This window comes from Telopea speciosissima, chromosome 3, assembly GCF_018873765.1.
Source record: "Telopea speciosissima isolate NSW1024214 ecotype Mountain lineage chromosome 3, Tspe_v1, whole genome shotgun sequence".
Taxonomy (NCBI): Eukaryota; Viridiplantae; Streptophyta; class Magnoliopsida; order Proteales; family Proteaceae; genus Telopea; species Telopea speciosissima.
The window spans coordinates 30,665,650-30,689,329 of NC_057918.1; the positions used below are offsets into that span (position 1 = coordinate 30,665,650).

Below are 23,680 nucleotides of genomic sequence, written 5' to 3' on the forward strand. Positions count from 1 at the left end.
CCAAATAACCTTATCCGTAGGAGCAGGGGGGAAGGGGGAGGGTTGGCCAGACCTGAGAGAGGATAGGGATATGGGAGGATGGGGGAGACCAAGAGCCAAGAGAGATGATGGTAGGGAGGGGGGTAGATTTGGGAATGCCAGAGGAATGGATCAATCTAGCTCCAAAGGCGTTGTAGAGAACTCCAAGAGGGTGCCAGGGATCAAGCCAGAGAGAGGTGGAGGAGCCATCTACAATAACTGAGGAGGTAGCACGAAGGGCAAGAGGGCGAAGAAGAAGAATCTTTCGCCAGACCCAAGAAGAGTCGGAGTGGATGGGAACTGTCCAGATGGAATCGTTTTTGAGAAGATGGGAGTAGACCCAGTTGACCTAGATGGAGTCATGCCTAGAGGAGATTTTCCAGATGAGCTTTAGGATTCATGCAGTATTGGAATCGTAGATGTGGCGAATTTTCAAGCCTCCTTCAGCCTTGGGGAGGCAAATGGATTTCCAACTGATTAGATGTAGGAATTTGGAGGATTCTTTTCCTTTCCAAAGGAAGGCACAAAAGAGGATTTCCATAGCCTTGATAGTGGCTTTGGGGGGTACCAAAGATACCACATCAATAAATGTAAGAAGATTGGAGAACCGATCTAATGCATTCGAGCCTCCCCGCATAGGAAAGGAGTTTACCTTTCCAAAGCTGGAGCCGCTTACGGATATTGTCCAGCATGGCGGTGCAGAGATGGTTGGAAAGCCTAGCAAGGATGAGGGGAAGGCCCAAGTACTTGACAGGGAGGACTCCAATGGAGCCAGTTAAACGCAGAAGGGCATCAATAAAGCCCATATTTATCAAGTGCATTAGCCTTAAAATGCAATAGTGGGTTATTAAGTGCATACAGGGTCGGGCTGGCCCTGCAAGGGCCAAAGCCTCAACCCAAGCCGAGCCTGACCCAGCCCTGTCCGGGCTCAAGGAGGGTTAGTGCCGGGTTTTTTTGACACCCCTAGATCGAGTAGAACATCGACTTGATACCAAAATACATATGATTACAGAAAATACAAAATTTGAAGGGGGGAAATAAAGGAGAATCAGAGGGCAGGAAGAGAAACCACAAACACAAGATGGGGATCACAAAGACCCAAGATAGAAGCTTGCAAAGAAACAAAATTGGAGAGGGAGATGAAGGTGTGTAGAGAAAACTGAGGTAGAGAATGATGGACAGTAGATTAGCAGAGACAAGACCAGAAAGAGAGGAGAACTCGCAAGACCCAAGATAGAGAGGGTTGCAAAGAGAAACCAAGAGATACAAAAGAAAATAAGGGAGAGAAAATTTGGGAGGAGATTAGCGGAGACCACTGTAGGACAAGGTTCCAGGTTTCGGTGCTCGAAACCGAAATTTCAATCAAACCGTACTTTCTTTCTTTTTTTTTTCTTTTTTTTGCAAATTTTGATGGTTGGTTTTGAGGGTCAAATGGCCAAATTAAGTCCTGAAACTTCTATGATACACTATATTAGGCCCTCTAAACATATTGGAACCTCTAGATTTAAAAAAATTATATCCAAAATGGTAGTTTGCCTTTGGATCCTAGGTTGGTAGCGTACATTGTATACATTCTCTAATATGGCCTATTCCGTACAATGTTTAGTACTAGCACACATATAATTCAAGTAAAACAACTTAAATATGCATTAAGAATGCATAGACAGCAAATTATAAACCATATCATAAATCATGGATCATACATGGTTTGTTACTTGGCTCCGTTTATTTCGGCGTACAATTTTACTTGAAAATTTTCATTTCAAAAAAAATTTAAATGTAAAATTTTAAATGTTGGAAAGTGTTGCAATGTTTATTTTTTTATGGAAACAAACATGAGAAAACTTTTCAACATGTAAAATTTTGCATTTACGAAGTAAAATTTGCCGTGGAAAATTTTCCAGGTAAAATTTTACGCCAAAACAAATGGAGCCCATAGAGTCAAATATAGCAGAGTCAACAATACAAGCAACAAATCACCCTAATGCCCATCCTAGAGTCCTAGTACCAAAAGGAGTTCTGGCACGGATCAAAACCCTAGAATATTGTTGTTGCAGTCGAATCAAGTTATCCTTTAACTGTATCACAAAAGTTGGTCATGTCATAGTATGGCAAAAGAAATTCTCGAAGTCCTCCATAGCAGCCTTTTAAATGGAATCATTACCATACTAGAGGTACCATAACCTAAGGTATAGATCTCTGAATCATGAGGAGCTCGATCGAGAGCCACTGCTATTGGATGGTGCATGTGGAACTGGAATTAAAATCGGCACTTGCATTTATGGTGGTTGTGGAACCCTCACCGGCATGTATGGTCGGGGGCTGGAACAAGAAGATGTCTAGAAAATCTGACCCAGTGTGTTACTGACCCTCATACCTAGAGGCAGAGGGTAATAACGATGAAGAGCTAAACTGCCCAAACTGACCAAGAAAGCACCAAAATTGGGTTTTCCAAGGTTCTAAGTCGAAATAAGGCGGTGTCGATGAAATGGGTTGAAATTTTGACCCAATTCTTGTGAAATATGGGATGTATAATAAGAGATCTGAACAGTTTTGCCCAAAATATCAGTGAAACGACACAAAAGAAACACTGAAATTGCAGTTGAAATCTTGACGTCACTGTTTCATTTCGACAGCCTAAGAAACAAATAAATATTGAGAAATTTCGGCGAAATTTAATACATTGTTGTAGGAGAGGCATTTGTAGAAGAAGTTGGGGAAAGAGAGATCTGTTGATAAACCAGAGAGAGAGAGAGAGAGGTAGTAAAGGGGGGAGTGATGATGAAGACGAGCTCTTGTTTGGGTGACAACTGATGATGAAGATGATCTCTTGTTTGGGTGACAACTGATGATGAAAACAAGCTCTTGTTTGGGATTTGACTGATTTAATAGAGTGGATTCAGGTGATCTTCCAGAAAGATTGCTGAAAGTTTTAAATGACCATTATGATGTTAAAATATTGAGTTCCAATTCCACAGTTGGATGATATGCTAGATGGATCAGGGTTGTTCTCCAACATTGACTTGAAAAGAGGATATCAGGCAAATTGAACTGAGAAATCAGGATGAGGAGAGAACTGCCTTCAAAATACAAGATGGATGATGTGACTGGTTGATGATATCATTCAGTCTTCCTCATGTTCTAAGCCATAGTCATCAATGTGTTGCCCATAGAACTAAAACTCGCGAGATCTCGTTTTTTCCCAGGGTCGAGAAGAGATGGCATACGAGTTGAAAAAGTGCAACAGCTCGAGCAAGATCTCAAGAATCTCAACCCAAACTCTTTTATATGAGTGCCAGATCTCGAGATCTCGAGATCTCGCTGTCTCGGTGGGAAATCTTGGCATACAAACACCTATCTATGCAAACCTTGGTATACAGACACTTATTTATGCCAGAAACCAGGACAGACATTTAAATTTACTTAAGATATTATTCATAAATAAGCAAATACCCCCCTATTTGAATCCAATAAAAATAGTTAAAAAATAAAATTCCAAAAGGAAAAAAAGTCAACCCCCCAGTTCAAGAACAAAAATTGAATTTTCAGCGGTAGGTGCAATTTTCAACTTTCTAATGCTGGGGTTTTTCTCAAATCCAAAAATTCCATAAATCTTAATATGGTAAAACATTGCTAAAAAACAAAAGTGAGGTAAAATATTCATTTGTTTTGATGTCCAAAATAATATTTTCATTCAGAGCGATTTTGACAGAATTCGCACACACCAAATTAAGTTTGACCGATACATAACTCCTTCAATATAAATCAAATTTAAGCAATCTTGGACTTGTTGGAAAGCTAGTTTTGAAAGTTGAAAATTTCGATTCTTAACAAAAAGGCATTCAAGAATATTAAAGGGGCTAATCACATGATGCTTAACAAGAGAACCTTTGAGTGGTCAACACAACAGCATAGAAGATATTCAAGAATATTAAAGGGGCATCCAAATAAGCATTGGTCCTTGGTATGGTCAAAATTTCGGCAAAACATTTTGGTTTCAACATGAGTCGAAATGAAACGTAATGCAAACTACAAGAAATGCAATGTTTCAGCAAAACGACCGAAATGTTGTATCGTTTTGGACATTTCGCCGAAAACATTACAGTCATTTCGCTGAAATGCTACAATCCTCACTTATACAATTGAGGTTCCAACCCATTTCATTCAAATTTCAAGAATTTCGCCTATTTCGACCGAAAGTTATGGAATTGCTAGATATCAGGATTTTTCTGCCAAAATCCTTCAATCTTTTACTGGTTGAGGCTTTGTGGTCTACAACTTTATGGAAGCGGCTTGAATTTCACATATATTGATTGAAAATCAATTTATATATGTTAGATACTGTTGGCCGATCTACAACTTCACGGAGTTGGCTTGAACTTTTTTAAAAATTTTGGATTTCAAAGAAGTAATCTAAAATTAAGAAAATAAAAAAAGAAGGGAAAATATTCTGTTTTGGTTTCATAATTCATGAAAATTTATGAAATTATTGTTGATGTGTTTTGAATTGATAGTGATCATTAAAGTGTTGTTCTATGCTATATTCTTGTTAATTACGAAATTATTATTTAAAATTTTTAAAAATAGTTTTATTTGGAAAAATGAGACTTAAGGATAAAATAAGAAATAAAAAAGTGTTAATTGATGTAGGAAGATTAATAATGTCTGCATTTTTTATACAACAGTGTAAGAAGGTCGCATAATGGTTAAGGAGGCGATATTGCATGGAGTCATAGCAGACTCATTAGTAATGAGTAATGACAAGCAGAAGACAGAGTGTCATTATTTGTGAGAAGAGGATCCTAGGTGGAGGGTGCACACCATAGTTCGAAATCTTGCCAAAATTTCACCGAAATTTCGGCCAGGCTGAGACGAGATGCTAGTCGAAATTAAAAAAAAAAATCCCCACTAAAAAGTCTAGGCTGCACAAACCTTTGTTCAGCTAAATCGTGCACTATGTCATTCACCAAACTAATGAGGTATTCTAATGCAGATTGATCTTGAGGATCTGCTGGTGGTAGGTTTTCTTTTAAGATAGAAGGAAAGAGACTGCTAGCAATGGAGTCGCAAGGATAGGAAAGAAATGAATCCCAAAGATGAGGAGAAGGGAGAAGTAGTGGGGAAGAGAGAGAGACAACAACCTCAATATTAACTAAATCAAACTAATTTTCCATACTAAAATTCCATAAATGCATGTAGGATTACAACTCTATTTATAAAGACCATATAAACTGACTTAAGGACTCTTAAACTGTTACGCACACGGAAGAGAGATGAGAGAAAATAGGGTGAAAAAAAGATGAGATAATATAGGAAATAGGATAACTCGGCTTTATGGAGGAAGCCTCACCTTTTGGCTTTACGGAAGAAGCCATGACCTTCTTTCTAAAGAGAGAATTTGTAGGAACCCAATTCTATCCAAATCTCCTCTATCCATTATGTTGCTACCTAATTAAAGTATTACATACGGTTACAATAACTATTCAAATAAAAGAACTACCTATCCACTACCCCACGCATACAACGCAACTCCTATTAACCGAACCCATGACTCCACAACATCTCCTATCTTCCTAGGACTCCCGCTTAATTACATGCATGGTCTCATGTATCACAATCAGCACGTAACATAAACCAAATAAACAACTATCCCTTCAAGTTACCGAAACAAAAACTAAATGGAACTGATCAAATACTAGCTATAGAAGACTCTAAACAACATAAACTATTGACTAACAATAAGACATACAATACTTAACTATAAAATCTAAAAAAACCTAACTTGAACTAATCAAATACTAGCTTAAAAGACTACAACAAACAACAACTCAGCCATATCCCAACTAAATGGGGTCGGCTACATGGATCCTTACAAAACAAAGTAGGGAAAACAGAGGTCCTCACAAAGTGTAAGTAAGAGGAATGAAGAAATGATATAAGAAAAGTGATAAATGGAAAAATGAAAAATGAGAGTACGAGGAAAGAGGCAAGCCCAGAAAATCAGGAAAATCTCAGCGACCTGGTGTCAACAATGTGGATCCTTGCCCTCCAATAGGCTCTATCTGAGGTCATACTCAGCACAAGTCCTAGACTCTGCATGTCATTCTTCACAACCTCACCTATGGTCATTTTAGTCTTGCCCCTAGTTCTTTTAGCTCCCTCAATCGGAATCAGGTCACTCCTCCTTACTGGGACATCCCCTGGCCTCCGTTGCACATGGCCAAATCACCTCAGACGACATTCTTAGAGCTTGTTAAAAGATGTCAACTTAAACTGTAAAACTACTGACTTACAATAAGACATGTGATAACTAAAAAGTTTGTACTAAAGTAACTTACTCAACAACACATAAGACTGACACAATCTTATCTATATACTTAATCACATGAACAGAATTAAGACCCCAAATATGGGCTTATAAAAAAGGCTCATTACATCACTAAACCAAAAATAAGAAGCCCAAGGTCCATAGAACCCAACCATGGGCTAAAATAATGTCTTCCACGGCCCGATTGGCCTAATTGGACAATCTTAACTGCATCATATTCCCTAAAGAGGCTAAGTGGCATCTACACCTAATAAGATGAGCAAACTTCCAAAGCCTAGTGCAGTTGGCATAGCATCTATTCAATAATTGTCGCTAGGTCCCCTTCCTCTATAAAATTGCTCATGCCAAACAAATGTGGCACTCCATACCAGTCGTCAATGCCAAAAGCTCAGTTCTCACCCAATTTCCGTCACCAACTGGCCCTGAAAAAAGATTTGATAATCCTCACCACATCATCTAATAACATCAGCAACAAAGGGCCTGGAATTCCCACGGAACACCCATCACAATTCATTGAAGACAGTGCACTAGCTGGGGAGTATATAAAGGCTGGATTAAAACTTGTAAGGACAGCTTTAATCTGGATTCTAAACCTTGGAGGGGCAGCTTTAATCTGCATGGAGAATCAGCATATCATTATATCTCACTCAATTATTGTTTTCCCTTTGTCCCCTTATCAATTATTGGCTGTCCTCAATTGCCTTTTATAGCTATAGACGGATATTACAATCATTGTATTTCATCATATAAAAATAAATCGTTAAGGTTGAATGTAACAACCAATTCACTCAAATCCTTCATTCTCTCATCTTCTTCTTCATTCTATTTTCGCTCGTCAAACCCCTAATCATAGAATCTTCCTATGCGTCTCATATTCAATTTAAATGCAGTTCCTGCAATCATTCTTAGACTCGGGCTAATTCAGTTCTTTCATCATGTTCTGCTATTCTAGAATGGATTGGGGTCTCACCACATATACTGAAACCATCCAAATATGAAAGAGACCATCTCTAGTATTAGGTTGTCAGCTGGCATAAAACTTTAGCCAAGCCCCTCAAACATGGAATTAGGTTAAAACTTGTAGTGCTTGAGTTGTAGAATATTATGTTCAACAATGCTACACATCATCAGAACCATATATATGTTCGCAAAACAAAGGCCAATTAACTGAGGTATTGAAGAAAGATTTCCAACCTAGCTAAAAACATTACAAAGATAATACGGTATCATATCGGTTTGATTTGTTAGAGTGTGCGCACACATGCATGTGTATGCACATACATAAATAGACCAATACAAGCACATGTTAACAATTAGCACATAAATGCTACACTGATCACACTATAGAAGGTATTAATAAGCATTAAGCACCCTAAAATATGCAAAAACAATTTTAAATTATTCTAGGCAAAATAAGGCAATCATGCAAATATCACCCCTCACTTACTAAGGTGGAAGATCTGCATCTGTAGTGGTTTCACTAAGAACATGCTCAAACTCTTGAATGTTTTCTTTCAACCCACGTGATAGCGTGTCATGAGCTGGAAGTTTTGCAACACTAGGATAGTAAGCTCTTGCAACAAAAAGCTGGTCCTTCATTTTCTTCACAACAGAATCATTCATTTCTTGCTTATGCTCTTGAGACCAAATGCAGTAGCTTCCAAATTCCTGTTGACATGATTTTTCACTTTCAGCAGCTATAACCCCTTTCACATACTCAGTGGCTTCAACTGAACCATCAAACTTCCTGTTCTGTCAATTGTTTCAGAGAAGCAGTTCTGTAAGTTGCCCACCATAGAGGAACCACACATGGACTCAATTTAAGCTGCAACATGATGCCTTTTGGCAAAGCACTTTTTTGTGTGTGTGTGGGGGGGGGGGTGGAATTCTTTGTCGTTTTGAAAAGCCAAAGCAATCAAAAAACACTTACTTTTGCGTCAGGAGGTTGTTTCAGCACAATCTCTGGAGATGCAGGCAAACCTGTATTTGATATAAAGCATTGTACAGTTTAAGTTGACATCTTTTAACAGGCTAAAATATTAAAAACTATCAGGAAATGTTTTAAGAAAATATTTTCAAGCCCACCATTCTTTCCAATTGCAGTGACTTGTGTGGAACCCCTGCTATTGGTTTCATCCTCAGCTTCCTTGATGTGATTTCCAATGTCCTGAAAAAGAATAAACCACATCACCAAAAGGAGAGGAAGAAAGAATTGAATATTCTAGTTCAACCAAGAAACATAGATTCGTGTATACCATTTCTCACCATGTTCACACAAACAGAAAGAGAGTCTCTCACTATCAGCCAACAAAGGGCCATAACCCAGTGCAAGTCCCAATTTTGCAGGGTCCTAGGAGGGGTGGATTGGAAACAGTCCTAACCTTTGGCACTTTTTACACAAAGTGGCCGCTCTTAAAGACTCAAACACGTCTTCAAGCTGGCATCCTAAGCTTTTTATCATCGCACCAAGGGGTGGGCCCTATTCCCACTATCAGCAACCAAAACAAAAGAGGAATGCAATAAAGCATGAGTAACTAATTAAAGATGTAGAAGCCTACATCAACCATGATTGGTAGATAGTCATGCTCCCACTGGGAAAAGCATACCTCAAAAGACAAAAAGGGCATTGGTGGGACAGGAAATTAATTCTACAGTTCAATCACATTAACAGCAGAATTAATATCAAGAGCCATTTATGTTACTGTTACCAAAAGAGGAGTCCATTTATACACTGCGTAGTGTTGGCAATTGTTAACCATGACCATGGTTTTAAGTTTCGGTCAGAACTTCAAGTTTCAACCGAGACGTGATGCAGATAGACGTTGGATTAATTAGGATTAATGTATCTAATTTGTTTTTTTTTTCTCTCTTTTGTCTTTTAATTATTAAAGTCGTTAATAGCAAGTAAAGTGTGAGTCCAACTTTATTTCAGTTTTAGAGTTAAGAGTCAAGTTTAGATTTCAGTTTTAGGATAGGATTAGGACTTCTTTATTTGCTTCTATATAACAGTATGCAAGCAACGGCTCTCAGTTGGATTGGAATGAATTGAAATTAGTGGATTGTTGCTGTATATCAGAGCCAAGAGTGCAGTTTGTGCTTCTCTTCCCATCCCCGTCGATTTTCTCTACTCCTTTTTCCTTCCCTGTTATTCTCTGTTCTACCTAAACCCTGCTACTATCGAAACCTAAGGGTTGAGAGAGAGTTCATCGATCTCCCTCACCTTCCTTCTGTTCCTTTTCATATTTTTGGCATAGATAGTCTCACAATAATCAACCTTAGGCCTCAAGTTTCAGGTCTTAGGTCTTCTCCTGTTTTGAGAAACATAGTTGTCACAACGTCTAGGCGACCCAGGGCGTTGGAGAGGGGGGGCTCCAAAATCAAGGCGGCATCAACAAGGCGACCAAGTCAACCAAGGCGCCTGGACACCTATGCTGAGAAATCGACTTGAAACCAAATCTGTTTCTACTACTTCTGCCCTACTCAGGTTCAGCAATTAATGACTTCTTCTAGAGATGGGGATCCTGGGTGTTGATCGATTGGTTCCAATTGCCATTAAGTTAACAATATATGCCTGAGATTTAGAGGATCGATTAAGTATTGGGTCTATCGCAAGGAGCTTCCTAAAGTTGGGTTACCCCGCTGCTGATTTCGTATCTATCATGATTCAAAGATGAAGACAACCTAACGTCACCCTCCTCTTTGACATAATTGCCTTTATTCTTGTACTACCAAAATTGCCCTTTCCTTTATCTCTTTTTCACTAATGTCCTTATTTTTATTTTGCTTCCAAGTTTGCCCTCTTATGCAATACCCACAAATCGTTCCTTTTCTCTTGTTAAATGAGTTGCATTAAATTATGAAATTGCCATTAGTTGTGGGGTTGGTTGAGTTCTATTATTCGAGTGGGCCTAGAAGCGATCCAAGCCGGGTTTCGGAACCCCGGGTCCGCATCAATTGGTATCATAGACAAATTTCTGGCAGATACTAACCATGATAGGTCACATCACCAACCCCAAGTTGCACAAGTTATATCTGGAACTGGCTAAGAATCAACAAAATACTAAGGCCAAGCTTGATAAGTTCATGGGAAAAACTCAAAGCGCTCTTACTAAGATTCTTGCCTTTATGAAGAGAGCCAGAAAGCAAGATAAAGTAGGACCATCTATGCCAGCTCCTCAATTCATACCTTACAGATCGAAGATACACCTCAGAGGCAGTAACCTGATCTAGCTATACCCCAGCACGTCACACGAAAATTTTCCGACAGCGACTATGGCATTAATGCTAAGGTTTCAGAGTTCAATAGTGAAAAGGGGGCCAGAGGAATTTCTTGATTAAATACCAAGGTTGAAAAGATTTTTGCTTATAAATCCTTTCCGGGCAAGAAAAATGTGAACACATCCTCACAAAGTTTATTGGGTATGCATGTTCATGATGGGATGGCGTACTACATTCAAGGCTTATCAGGCGACTTGGACCTGTTACTAATTGGGAGGTCATGAAGCAGATTTTGAACGAGAAGTTCATTCCTTCTAATTATGAAGGTACTATTTCACAAATTGCTCATTTTTTAAACAAGACAATAAGAATGTGGATACCTACACGATAGAATTCTACAAATCATCTTCGAGGTGCCAACTTCAGGAGACAGACAAGCAATGGGTTATGAGGTATATCAGCATGCTAAGTACTGAGATTTGACTAGAGTTGACTAACACTGATTTCAAGTCTGTTGATGTGGCAGTAGCTTATGCCAAGACAGCTAAAGAGAAGTACAGTTATTTGAAGAATATGCTTAAAACTCCTTTAATTTATAGGATTCCACCCCGGATTGAAGGAAAAAAGCATGAATCCCACAAAGTAGAAGAACGGAAGCCGGAAGTTATCAGAGGCAATGATTGGTTGAAGAGCATTTAATGTAGATCTAGATTGGAAGGGATCCAACTAGAAGCCAATAACTAGGATCTACTATGAACTGGTAAGTTCGGCTAGGTCAATAAACCCAAAAATAAGAAGCCTAAGGCCTACAGAACCCAACCATGGGCCAAAATAAAGTCTTCTGAGGCACAATTGGCCTAATTGGACAATCTTAACTGCAACAGCATTGTATGTCGTAATTGTGGCAAGAAAAGTCACTTCGCCAGTAAATGTCCTAAACATACCTACCCCCTGACTATGGTTGAGTTGGAGCAGTTCTTGGCCAATATGAACAAAGAGGATGTGGAAATAAATGATGGTCTTCCTCTTAAGCAAGCTGTTGACCCTGATGATGATGAAGTTGAAGCTCAGTCCGCTAGTCTTACATCATTCTCAAACAGACTAGTTGATAAAGCTCAAATCTTCAGATAGAAGGGTATTCTTTTGCATGATGATGATTCTACAAATGTTCAGTCGTTGATACTGGGGCAAAAACCAATTTATCTCTACTGATTTTATTCGAGCACAGAAGCAACTTTTCAAGGTCATGTGCGAGGATTTGGACCTACAACTCAAGAAGAGGCCACTACAGTAGCTTGAGTACATCTACATAGTTTGGGCCATTACAGTACCCTGTGTCACCCTGTTGGCGCACTGCGACATTCTTTTAGGATGGCCTTGGTAATATGTTGGTATTCTCTATGATGGTGTACGAAATACCATCAAGGTAAAGCAAGGAGGCATAACGCACTTGATGACACCACACACCTTATCAGATATGCCTCGTCGGTGACAGTCTCCTCTAGTGGTACATCAGCCTACTCTCTCTCCTCTTGGAGTTACGTTCCCGTCATCTACCTCGAGATATGTGCCACCTCATCGACGAGCGGTTTACAAGGATATCTTGGGAGCACGACCTAACTCAACAAAGTCAAGTTCTTTTAAGACCGGGAGAGTTGATGTAGATAAACATTGGATTAATTAGGATTAATATATGTAATTGTTTTTTTTCTTTTGTGTTTATCTTTTTAGATTCGTTAAAAGCAAGTAGAATATGAGTCCAATTTTATTTCAGTTTTAGAGTTAGAACCAAGTTTAGATTACAGTTTTAGTATAGGGTTAGGACTTCTTTATTTGCTTCTATATAATAGTATGTAAGCAACAATTCTCAGTTGGATTGTAATGAATTGAAATTAGTGGATTGTTACCGAATATCGGCGCCAATAGTATAGTGCGTGCTTCTCTTCCCTTCCCCATCAATTCTCTCCTTTTTCTTTCCCTGATATTCTCCATTCTACCTAAACCCTGCTACTACTGAAACCTAAGGGCTGAGAGAGAGTTCATCGATCTCCCTCACCTTCCCTCTGCTCCTTTCACATTTTGGGCACAGAGAGCCTCACCATAATCAACCTTGGCCCTCCAGTTTCAGGTCTTAGGTCTTCTCCTGTTGTGACAAATCAGCTTGAAACCAAATCCGGTTCTGCAACTTCCGCCCTACTCAGGTTCAGCAATTAAAGACTTCTTCTGGAGATGGGGATCGGGATGTTGATCGATTGGTTCCAATCACTCTTAAGTTAAAAATATATGCCTGAGATTTAGAGGATCGATTAAGTATTGGGTCTATCGCAAGGAGCTTCCTAAAGTTGGGTAACCGCTGTTGATTTAGTATCTATCATGATTCAATGATGAAGACAACCTAACGTAACCCTCCTCTTTGACATAATTGTCTTTAGTCTTCTACTATAGAAATTGCACTTTCCTTTATATCTTTTTCACTAATGTCCTTATTTTTATTTTGCTTCCAAGATTTCCCTCTTACACAATACCCACTAATTGTTCCTTTCCTCTAGTTAGTTGAGTTGCATTAAATTACGAAATTACTATTAGTTGGGGGGTTGACTGAGTTCTACTATTCGGGTGGGCCCAAAAATGATCCAAGGCGGGTTTCGGAACCCCAGATCCACATCAAGATGTATTGGTTTCGACACAAACCGAAACAAAACCAAGGGTCGATACTGGTTTTGTCCAAGTTTCGACTCTGTTTCGAAAATGCCAGAACCATATATATAACTCACAGCTTTTGATCCAAACCAATCATATTTTGACAGGTTTCGACTGAGACCTTTTTTTACAGTTTTTGACACTGCTCCTCGAGATTTTGCGAAAACTTTTAGTTTTTTGGCTAAATCACTTGATTTCTGCCCATTTTTTTTCCATTCTTCTACTCATTCAACCCTTTTACAGCTTTGATTTGCGTGATTGGAGCTTAAAGGTAATGGTTTTTTCCCTAAATCTAATTTTGGAAGATCTAATACATAGTCATAGTAGTTTTTTCGATTTTTTATATGTTAGATAGAAGGCCCAATCTACAACTTCACAGAGGCAGATTATTTTTTAGGTAGTTAAATTATTTATTGAATTTTCTGGTTTAAAAATATGATTTTCCTGCAGCAAATTTATGAAAAAAAATAGGTTTAATTTTTTAGTGGTGAGTGTTGTATACTTGTATTTCCTAACCTAACGTATGTTTGATTGTTTTAATTGCATATTTACATTTCCAGTTGCTAAATTATATGCAGTCAATGTTTATAATAGGGCTAGTAATTGCTTGCGGGCCCACCCAAGTGTTAGTTAACTTAAATATAAGATCCAATAGCAAGCTGGTAAATTTTGGGAGTCTAAATCAAAGAAAAAGGAACAAAAGGGAATAAGTCAAGTATGAAGTGAGAGGGATAATTTTGGAAGGGATTGTAAAATAGGGATAAAAGGGGATAAAAGGGGATAAAAGGAGAAAGGAGGGGTAATATGGGAAAGTGGGGTAAAAAAATTTAAAGCAACAAGAATCATGGGACAAAAGGAAAACTTGATCGTCTTCAACTTTGGGTTAACAGAACCAGGCGGAAAACAGGGCTTCAATGTTTTGTTGAGATCTTTCTCGTCTGAAGGTGTTCCATTCTAAAATTCAGAGGGTAGCAACCATACTCCATGGCCTCTCAAATGCACAATTAATCGGTTGGATAAACTAGCAGAAGAGGAGCAGGAAAGACCTGAAACCAGATCTGGGCTGTAACTTGAGCCAGTCAAAGTTGCAGGTTTCGGTTCTCAGAGCAGGGATCTTCTTTGAAAATGAAACCTAAAGGGTAAATACGCCTACAGATGGAGACCATATACCCAGAATATTAAGCGATCAGGGATAGAGGAACCAACGAACCTGTTTTTGGTACAGTCCAGTAAGATAGGCAGCAAACAGGGAAAGAAACATATACCCGAACACCAGTAGTAGAATAAGAAAGAAGAAGAAGAATAAAATACCAGAAGAAAGGAGAGGGAGAACAAAAGAAAAAGAAAAGAAAATAACAGAAGAGGGGAGGAGAGTAATATAGATAAGATGAGTGTAGCGGAGATGAGGATGTTGAGGAGGATGTGCTGCAAGACCAGGAGAGATAAAATAAGAAATGAGTGTACTAGAACCGAATTGGGAGTTGCACCAATCCAGGACAAACTCCGTGAGAGCCGCTTGAAGTGGTATGGTCATGTACAACGGAGACCCATGGATGCACTAGTAAGAAAGAGTGACCAGATTCAGTTTGAAGGAGCTAAAAGAGGTAGGGGCAGGCCTAAAATGACTATTGGAGAAGTGGTAAGAAAGGATGTGCATGTGGTAGGGCTCGATCCTACTATGACCGTGGATAGAGTTGTTTGGAGGACAAGGACCCGTGTAGCCAACCCCTTGTAGGGGGATGCTGCTTTGACTACTGCTTTGACTTCTTCCTTTACTTATTTTCCTTTTTACTTCTTTTTACTTCTCCTATTTCTACTATTGTCATAGCCTCTATCGGATCCATGTAGCCAACCCCATTTAGTTGGGATAAAGTTATGGTTGTTGTTGTTGTTTTTAGGGGAAAAGAAGTGGTCACACGACCATTGTAATCATACTAGTCGGCATACACACAACTTCAATAAAATTTCATTCTCAAATCGGCCTTCTACTTGCACGGTTACATGTATTTAATTTATTTTAAAAAAAAAAAAACCCAACATGAAAAGGAAACCTACTCTAAATTGGAAACTGAAATTTATTAGGAAACTAAATCCTAGTGCCTATCTCCTGCTTAAACTATTAAAATAAAATATTGCATGCTTATCCCAAAATAAATAAAAATCCTAAAATCCTACAAGCCAAAGACCCAAATAGGACCCAGTTCATCTCCGTCTGGATGCCCAATTGGGTTTGGGTGGGTCCAAGGCAGTGCACCTGCATCAGCTAGGGTACAGCAGTATTCAGCATAAACTAGCAACCTTGGGTGCAAACCACAAGTACCATTTTGGGTGGGTTTTTTATGAAACTAACTCATGGAATAGAAGTAAAATGATAAAAATAGGCATTACAAAAAAAATGTCAAAAATTCCATTTTTGGGTCTCCAAACCTAGATTTTATTTTGGTCCAGAAAAATCCCAGGTTTCAGTCGAAACTTGGGAAGCTTCGGTTTCAGACAGGGTCGAAACCCGGAACCTTGACCATGGCCACAAGCCTACCAAGCCTATTTGTAGCATCAATGCTACACCACCAAACTTTCCATGCAGCACTGCATGCTCTTCAAGGAGACCTCATTTAGACTCTAAATGAAAAGTAAAAAAATATGCAGGGCTTGGTGTAGAGCTACTGCATGCTCTTCAAAGAGACCTCATTTAGACTCTAAAGGAGCTCAAACTTATGCTTTTTTCACAAGATATGCTACTGAAAGGAAGCCTAACCCATGTCAAACCAACCTAATCCCACTTAACCTAGGCTGTAATGTACAAGGGTTGAGGAATTAGAAACTGAAATTGGGTTAGTTGTCTAGGTTATCTTCAATGCTTGAGCCAGGTTAGGCTTTGGTTGTCCCTGTACACATCCTAGACTTACGGATTTTCTGAGGCTGAAATGCAAGGATAAGATTGAATTTATGGTACTTGTCTTGCTGTTGAAGCTGTGAATTTTCTTCATTTTTAGGCTCTTAGCAATTCTTCCCAAGATTTCAAGTTTTTCTTAGGCATCCCAAGAAGACCAATGATACATGGTGTAAAAGAAGGCTCACTAGAACACGTGCTTCTTTCACAATCAAGCCAACTTTGACGTTTTCCCCACCACCATCCACCCACTATGATGATGTGCTTTGGAGATGAAAACATACAACACATTGTACCATCAAAATAATGTAGGAAGCAGAAATCGATCTTGAAATCCCCTTTAAACCCAATGAAGAAGCATCCATCACAGGATACAACATGAAATTTTCCTCACTTTCACTGTCAACATATAAAATATTTCTCTTATTTGACAGTGGAACATGTATACACAAGATAGGAGAAACATGTTTAATTATAATGCATAGGACCAGGGCTGCTCTAATACCACTGATGCAGCAGGGTTTAGGATTTTCTAAGGCTCAACTACAAGGAAAAGTGGTCAAAATAGGGTATGGTTGAATAGGATTTATAAAATGAAAGAGAATAGCAACAGAAAAAAAAGAAAGTGGATAGGATAACAGAGAGATACCTTCAGCCAATGCTGCAATCATAACTCATAAGCCGCCAAAACAACTTAAGAAAATTAAATTTTATTCAACTTGCATAGCTCGAGGGCAGGGCACATATGTCTACATAAAAACTCTCAAACACTGACTCCCACTATAACTAGAACTTTCTTAATCCTTATACATCTCAAACCACCACTTGTATGACAAATAATAGACTAAATATCAAAGACTAATTGCAACTTCAGAAATCCTAATGAAACTAAAAGCAAACAACCTATAAAACTGTCAAAACTCTTAATGCTACCAGGAAAAGACTTAAAATTCATGTATCCCACTTGAACAAAATTCTGGGCTGCATAATTGAGCCCATTACAACCAGAAACATTATAAACGAAGGCCCATAACCAACTAACATCAAAACAGAAAATATTTTTGAAGAACGACTGCTTACAGACCCACTGTACAAACATAGACATATGGCTGCTGAAAAGCCTGAAAAATATACTGACCCACAGAGACGACCATGAGATCCTACTAGATTATAAGTACAACAAAATTTTGACATATGCTCTAACATTTTTTTGTCATATATATATTACAGAACCTAAGTTGAATCTCGAATTTTGTAGAAATGTCAATGTCACCATCTATCATCTAGTAAGTTTCAGCCTGAATTGAATTTTACACATGGCAACTTAAACCTTTGAAAGTTGGTCGAAAATTCCACTTTCACAACTATGGTTCAAATACAAGGGTATAAGTTCGATACATGGAGGGCCATAGTATGGAGATATGGTGGAGGGCCGGTAGGGGAGAAGGGAATCGGGGGAAAAAACAGAGTTGCAGAGGGAGAGAAAAGAAATCGCATAAGAAGAAGAGGGAAGAAGAAGAAGATGGTCAGACAACCATTGCTAAGCCATTGTACTTCACCAGTAGCAATAAACAAAACTCGAACTTCTAATCAACAAATCTGCCACTTGCGTGGTTACAAACTGGTATTTAAAGAAAATTAAAACACCTAATTGTAATCTAACACTGAAAATTAAATTCCTAAATCAATTCTATTATTAATTAGCCTATTAAAACTAATGTACGGAAAGGACTCTACCACTAAGTAGCTCATTTAAAATAAAAGACTACAAAATAAAATCTCAACTAATTAAAAACCTAATAAATAAATAAGTTAAATATCCTACCGAACCTAAAAACCCAATTGGACGCTGTTCATCTTCACATGGATACCCAAATGGATTTGGGTCGGTCCAAGGCAGTGCACCTGCATTAACTCTCCCGGTGTTGAGAAAAACTCGACCACGAGTTTTATAAAATGAGAGAATCAGCACCATTCGATCGGCATCCATAAACATCGAATTTGATGGGGTGATGATCCAGTGCATCTCACAATCAACAGCTACAATCTTTTGATGGCCAGTAGCAAACAACATCTCTTCGATGGGAATCTGATCATGGGGTTTCACAACTGAAATCGGACTATCGATCAAGTCTTCAACTGAAATTTTGATCGAACCGTGCACTTCCGCTTGATCGGCATTTGCATTATCCTCTTTGTCTATCACCATTGAATCGTCTTCTAAGGCTTCAAGCACGCTGCACACTTTATCACAGAAGCAGTTGGTAATTATCTGTAAGCTCTTAAAAACACATTCGAAAATCTTGGAAATCCGATTTGATTTCGGACTTGATATCGGACAATCCATCCCGATAATCCTTTGCGAAACGTTCCAAAAGAGTAATAAATTCAGGGTCGAATGCCATCATAAATAGGGATCTACTTGGAACAAAATAAATTAAAGAGGATAAGGTGATAAGAGACAATGACGTGTATTATGGGAAACTAAAAAAAAAAACAAAATAGGAAACATAAAGGAACCGTGAGAGGGAGGGCTTGGAAGAACAATTTAATAGTCGTTTAAAAGGAATAAAGGAGAGCAAGGGTATTATGGGAATTAACAGGAAATAAAACAGAAAAACAAGAAAAAGAGGTAGTGAAGTCAAGTCGCACAAGGGGAGGGGGTCAATCGGAAAAAAAAAAAAAAACAAAAGGGGAAGGGGTATACAAGTTACCGACAGTGGTGGTCTTCCTATAGGAGTCTACAACTCCAGGGAAGCTTGTGGAGAAAATGGAGGAGGTCTCAGGACAGGAGTTCGAGTCAGACCAGGCTGGGAAGTTCGACGCCGAGGAGGAGTTCGACTTCAAAGGAGGGTGACTCGAGGCTGGAGCTTCAAGAACCAGGAATGTGGTTTTTTTTTTTTCCCTAGCTCTCACTCTCTGTTCTCTTCTTCTCTCGCTTCTTTTTTTTTCACTGGTTCGAACCCTAGAATGGGTCGATTGCAGTTTCAGAGGGAAAAGGGGCAGTGGCGGTATCGCTGGAAATCAACAGTGGGGTTGTTGCGGGTTGGGGTTCAGTGATACGCAGGGTTTTTTGGTTCACTATTACAGCGACGAAGAATGGGAAAGGAAAAAGAAAGTGGGTTGGTTTTTTTTTTTCTCTAACGGTGGAACCGAAGGGGAGGGGTTGGGTTTTTCAGTGGGGTAAAAAGGAATGGGAAGAAAACTAGGAAGAGGGAATGGCTGCTGCGGATGGTCAGGGGGAATAGGGTTTGGGGATGTTGATGTAACCGCACGGGGTGGGGTCTTCTGTGGAATCGAAGTGTATTTATTTATTTATTTATTTTTTGCTGGGATCAGCTGAACAGCAATAGGAAAGAAGATCAGGGAAGGAGAATGAGATGAGAGATGGGGATCCTTCGGCTCTGATACCAAGTTAGTAGACGGCCGGTAGGGGAGAAAAGAATCTGGGAAAAAAAACAGAGTTGCAGGGGGAGAGAGAAGAAATCGCATAAGAAGAAGGGGGGAGAAGAAGAAGATGGTCACACAACCATTGCTAAGCCATTGTACCTCACCGGTAAAAATAAACAACACTCGAACTTCTAATCATCAAATCTGCCACTGGCGTGGTTACAAACTGGTATTTAAAGAAAATTAAAACTCCTAATTGTAATCTAACACTGAAAATTAAATTCCTAAATCAACTCTACTATTAATTAGCCTATTAAATCTAAAGTATGGAAAGGACTCTACCACTAAGTAGCTCATTTAAAATAAAAGATTACAAAATAAAATTCCAACTAATTAAAAACCTAATAAATAAATTAATCCTACAAAATCCAATTGGACCCTGTTCATCTTCACATGGATACCCAAATGGGTTTGGGTCGGTCCAAGGCAGTGCACCTGCATCAAGATGGGACCCGAAATTTATGTATGGCTAATCCAAGGGCATACTCCAAATCCAACAGTCATTTTGACCAGATCATCCCTCCACCTCGCTAAAAATAAGGGGTGGGGGCATAAAACATAAATATTCATTTATGTTCTCATCATATCTTATCTACCAAAATAGATTTCCAACTATATTGTATTTTTATTTTACAGTAATACGTATTTAATTCTAATTAGAAAAAAAAATTAAATAAACATGATAGACCCCCAGGGAGAAAAAAAGCTAAAGACAAACAACGTAATATGAATCACATTGATACACAACTTTAGCATCAAATGTGCAAAGATGTGCATTACTTGATGCTAATGCATCAAACACGTTATTTAGGCATAGATTAAACTTGTTAATCCAAAATTGAGCAACAAGATGCTATCATTCACCGTGTATTTGATCTCCTCAAACTATTTCAAATGGCTGCTTTCCTATGTATTTGTTCCGATAAGTGTTTTGGTACTTATTCTATTGGTTCCTAAAGTTTCATTCTTAAATTTCTATCATTTCTATAGTACTTCATTCCCATGATTTTTCAACATCCACACGCATTTGCACCTCCACATGGACCAAAACCAACTTTTGATTACTAGCTCAAAACTGCCCAACTTGCATTTCTATGAATGCATTGCTGAACAACTACATGGTGCATTAAATATGTACCAAAAAAAAAAGGTAAGCTTCGAAAACAAAGAATCACATTTATTCTTGTGGTTAAGGGTCAGTAGTAATGCATCCATGAAGTTTTGAATGGTTATTTAGAGAGACAGAGGGCTTAATGTTCATTGGCATTACGTATGAACCAAACAAGAGGAAAGCCACGGTGTTCTGAACATTTTGAGCAACTGAACAAACAAAGGAGGAGTGGATTCTTGCCTTCCAACAGATTATGTAAGTACCATTGAAGCAAAACACTTACAAGAGAACAGCGTTTTACAAAAAGAATATATAATTGCAAAGGAATCATCAAAAGAGTGTGAAGCAACCTTTGAAAGGGCTGGCCCCAATCTTCTCATAATATCACCCAGATGTGCTGATTGATTTGCCTGCAGTGAGAGACAGCATTGAAAAACGTATGGATTAATCAACATGTAACATACATTGCAAGACTCTCCTGTGAAAGAAATATTCTCCTTGTTCAAGTAAAATGCAACACAAAACATATATTACGAGACTCTCCAGTGAAGGAAATACTCTCCTTGTCCATGTGAGATTTATTACCTCTGATTGATTGTGAGTCTTACTGAGGCCCAACTGATCATGTCTTCCAAAGCCCTTGCAGTTAACCAAAAGAAGAAAGATAAATGAAAATGAAAATGAAAATCCAAATGTGTGTACTGATAGCAAATTAATAAACTCGTCAAAATGACATGACAAGTGATACTCACTGAGGGCGGACTTCGGTCATCGGTCACATATCCTGTTGAAGTGATAACAATGTCAAAGATCTCGATTATAAACTTGTAAACAATAAATGAAAGAAACAGTAATAATGAATATGCAGATATGGAGAGAGAGAGAGAAAAAAAAAAAAAAAAGTGTCCTACAGGCTACAGGCGCATTAATGCTAAAGATCTGGATTCCAGGAGTAAAGGAAAGAAGTCACCAGGTGAAGGGTAATTTGGGACAATGGGAAAGAGTGAAGAACGCTCACTCGCAATGACACTATGACAGAGACGCTGCCTCAAGTGTAAAAGACATGTGTTCCAGGGAGTAGCAGGACAAGTGCTTTAAGGGTAGAAAACTAAGAATGAAACGAGAATCTGGATGCCATAAACAGCAATTCAATAAGATTATGTTCTGCGGCGATTAAGCAAATCATAGATCTGTATTTCTCCATTCATAGATAATCCCATTGCGAATGAAAAAAAGTGAGCAATCACAGGAGGAAAATCCCTACTCGGAGAATAAGAGAGAATAAGGAAAGAGAAAAAGCAGGAAACAAATGCAGGAGGAGCAGATCTGTGCGTGAGTGTGTGTTCGAGAGAGAGAGAAATACCAGTGGAGTTAAAGCCGTTGTGGAGACCAAGCAGAAAGACGAGGGGGACGAGCATAGAGAGGATAACGAGGCCAAGCACTGCCACTCCAAGACCTCTCCAAGCCCTCTTCGCAGGAAGTGAACCACCACCAACACCCTTCATTTCCACTTCCTTCCTCTTTTTCCCTCTACGTTTTTCTCCTATTTTCCTTTCTTCCTCCTTGTAAAACAGAATCCTTTATTTACCTATTCAACCATTTCGATCAGGATCATGATCACGACGAAAACGAATACGAAAACGATAACCACCTTCTCTCTCTTGATCTCTTCTTGGGAACCCGAATTCAGAATGCATTCGCTCTTACGGGCGCTCTTTGTTTCTGTATCGGCCTCTTCCGGTTTTTTCCTTTTTTTGTTTTTTTCAACTTTTATCTTAAGAACCTAATTCAATCAGGCCGTTTGGACTTTGAATGGCGGGTGGTCTAGGGTGGATAGGTAATTAGACTGGCGCACATATCAGAATTAGTGTGGGTCCCACAATGAATTTTGAGGCCTTCGGACGCTCTGATTCGGAAAAATGATTTTATTCGGATTGAAAGTACTCAAAAAGAAAGGAACAAACTTAAAATGATCAAAAGAGAAGTGGTGAGGAAATACATGCATAGTTTATGCATGTATTTTCTTTGGATCCCATCTGGATGGGTTGTAGGTTACGACAACATTCTCGTACATAAACCTGAGCTGGCCTCGTTTAGCGGTTTAGGTCTTGTTGTCAAATAGAACTAATTGGAGGGCAAAGATCTGTGTAGCCGACCGGCCCAACCCTAGTTAATTTGTCTAAGACTTATTTGTAATTGTTATTGTTGTATTTTTTTCTTTTACTTTTACTAGTAATATTTTGTCTTCACAAAAATCCATGTAGTCGACACAATTTAGTTGGGACAAGGTTGGGTTGTTGTTGTTATTTTGCATTTACTTGCATATTGCATCCTATAAATTTCTAAGTTTTTTTTTTTTTTTTACTATTTTTAGATTGTCTTAATATTAATTAGGTGGGAATAAGTTAGTTTAATATTCTATAAGTTTTCTTAATTTTATTTCTCATGTTAGATTACATTTTGCATCTAGGGGTATTTAGGTATTTTACTTTCTTAATTTTTATCCAAAATTTAATTTATTCTCTTTTCATGATTTTAGGATCGACTCATTTAGATTTAAAGTTATTTATATTTAAATAATTTTTACATGAATTTACATCTTAGGATTAGTTTATTTTCTCTTATTATCATATTTAGTTTTGTATAAAATAGCATTCTTGTAATACTATATGTTTGTAAATTAGAGTTTTATTTTCCCTTTTACTGATAAACATGAGCTTAGGTTAGTCTACTAACATTTAAATTATTGTAAATTCTATAGTTAGTTTCATATGATCATGTATATTAACATTTGTTTTGTAGTGCACACATAGAGCTAAGACTGCATTTTCTTTTAATTTAACTCTTTTTTTATATTATGGCATGATATGTTTCAATTTTAGGAGTAATTAATATTCAATAAAAATTACATGAGGACTAAGGTGCCTAATTACATCCTTGGTTTGTAACCTGACTTGAACTTGAG

General features: G+C 38.3%; 1 protein-coding gene across 4 annotated transcripts in view; it reads right to left on the reverse strand.

The window, feature by feature from the left end:
- The window catches only part of LOC122654759 (probable galacturonosyltransferase 7), a 31,666-nt gene extending 9,325 nt beyond the window's left edge, over positions 1-22,341 (reverse strand). For 3 of the 4 annotated variants that reach the window (XM_043848997.1, XM_043848995.1, XM_043848994.1), the window contains exons 1-7: positions 22,079-22,341; positions 21,468-21,499; positions 21,301-21,354; positions 21,066-21,125; positions 8,432-8,513; positions 8,277-8,326; positions 7,794-8,098 (exon numbers count right to left, since the gene is read on the reverse strand). In XM_043848997.1, coding sequence (XP_043704932.1) covers positions 7,794-8,098; positions 8,277-8,326; positions 8,432-8,513; positions 21,066-21,125; positions 21,301-21,354; positions 21,468-21,499; positions 22,079-22,220 — 725 coding nt within the window. In that variant the 5' untranslated portion in view covers positions 22,221-22,341. The remainder of the gene's footprint in view (positions 1-7,793; positions 8,099-8,276; positions 8,327-8,431; positions 8,514-21,065; positions 21,126-21,300; positions 21,355-21,467; positions 21,500-22,078) is intronic. The other variant, XM_043848998.1, reaches the window with a different exon arrangement.
- Between the last annotated feature and the right edge of the window lie 1,339 nt (positions 22,342-23,680).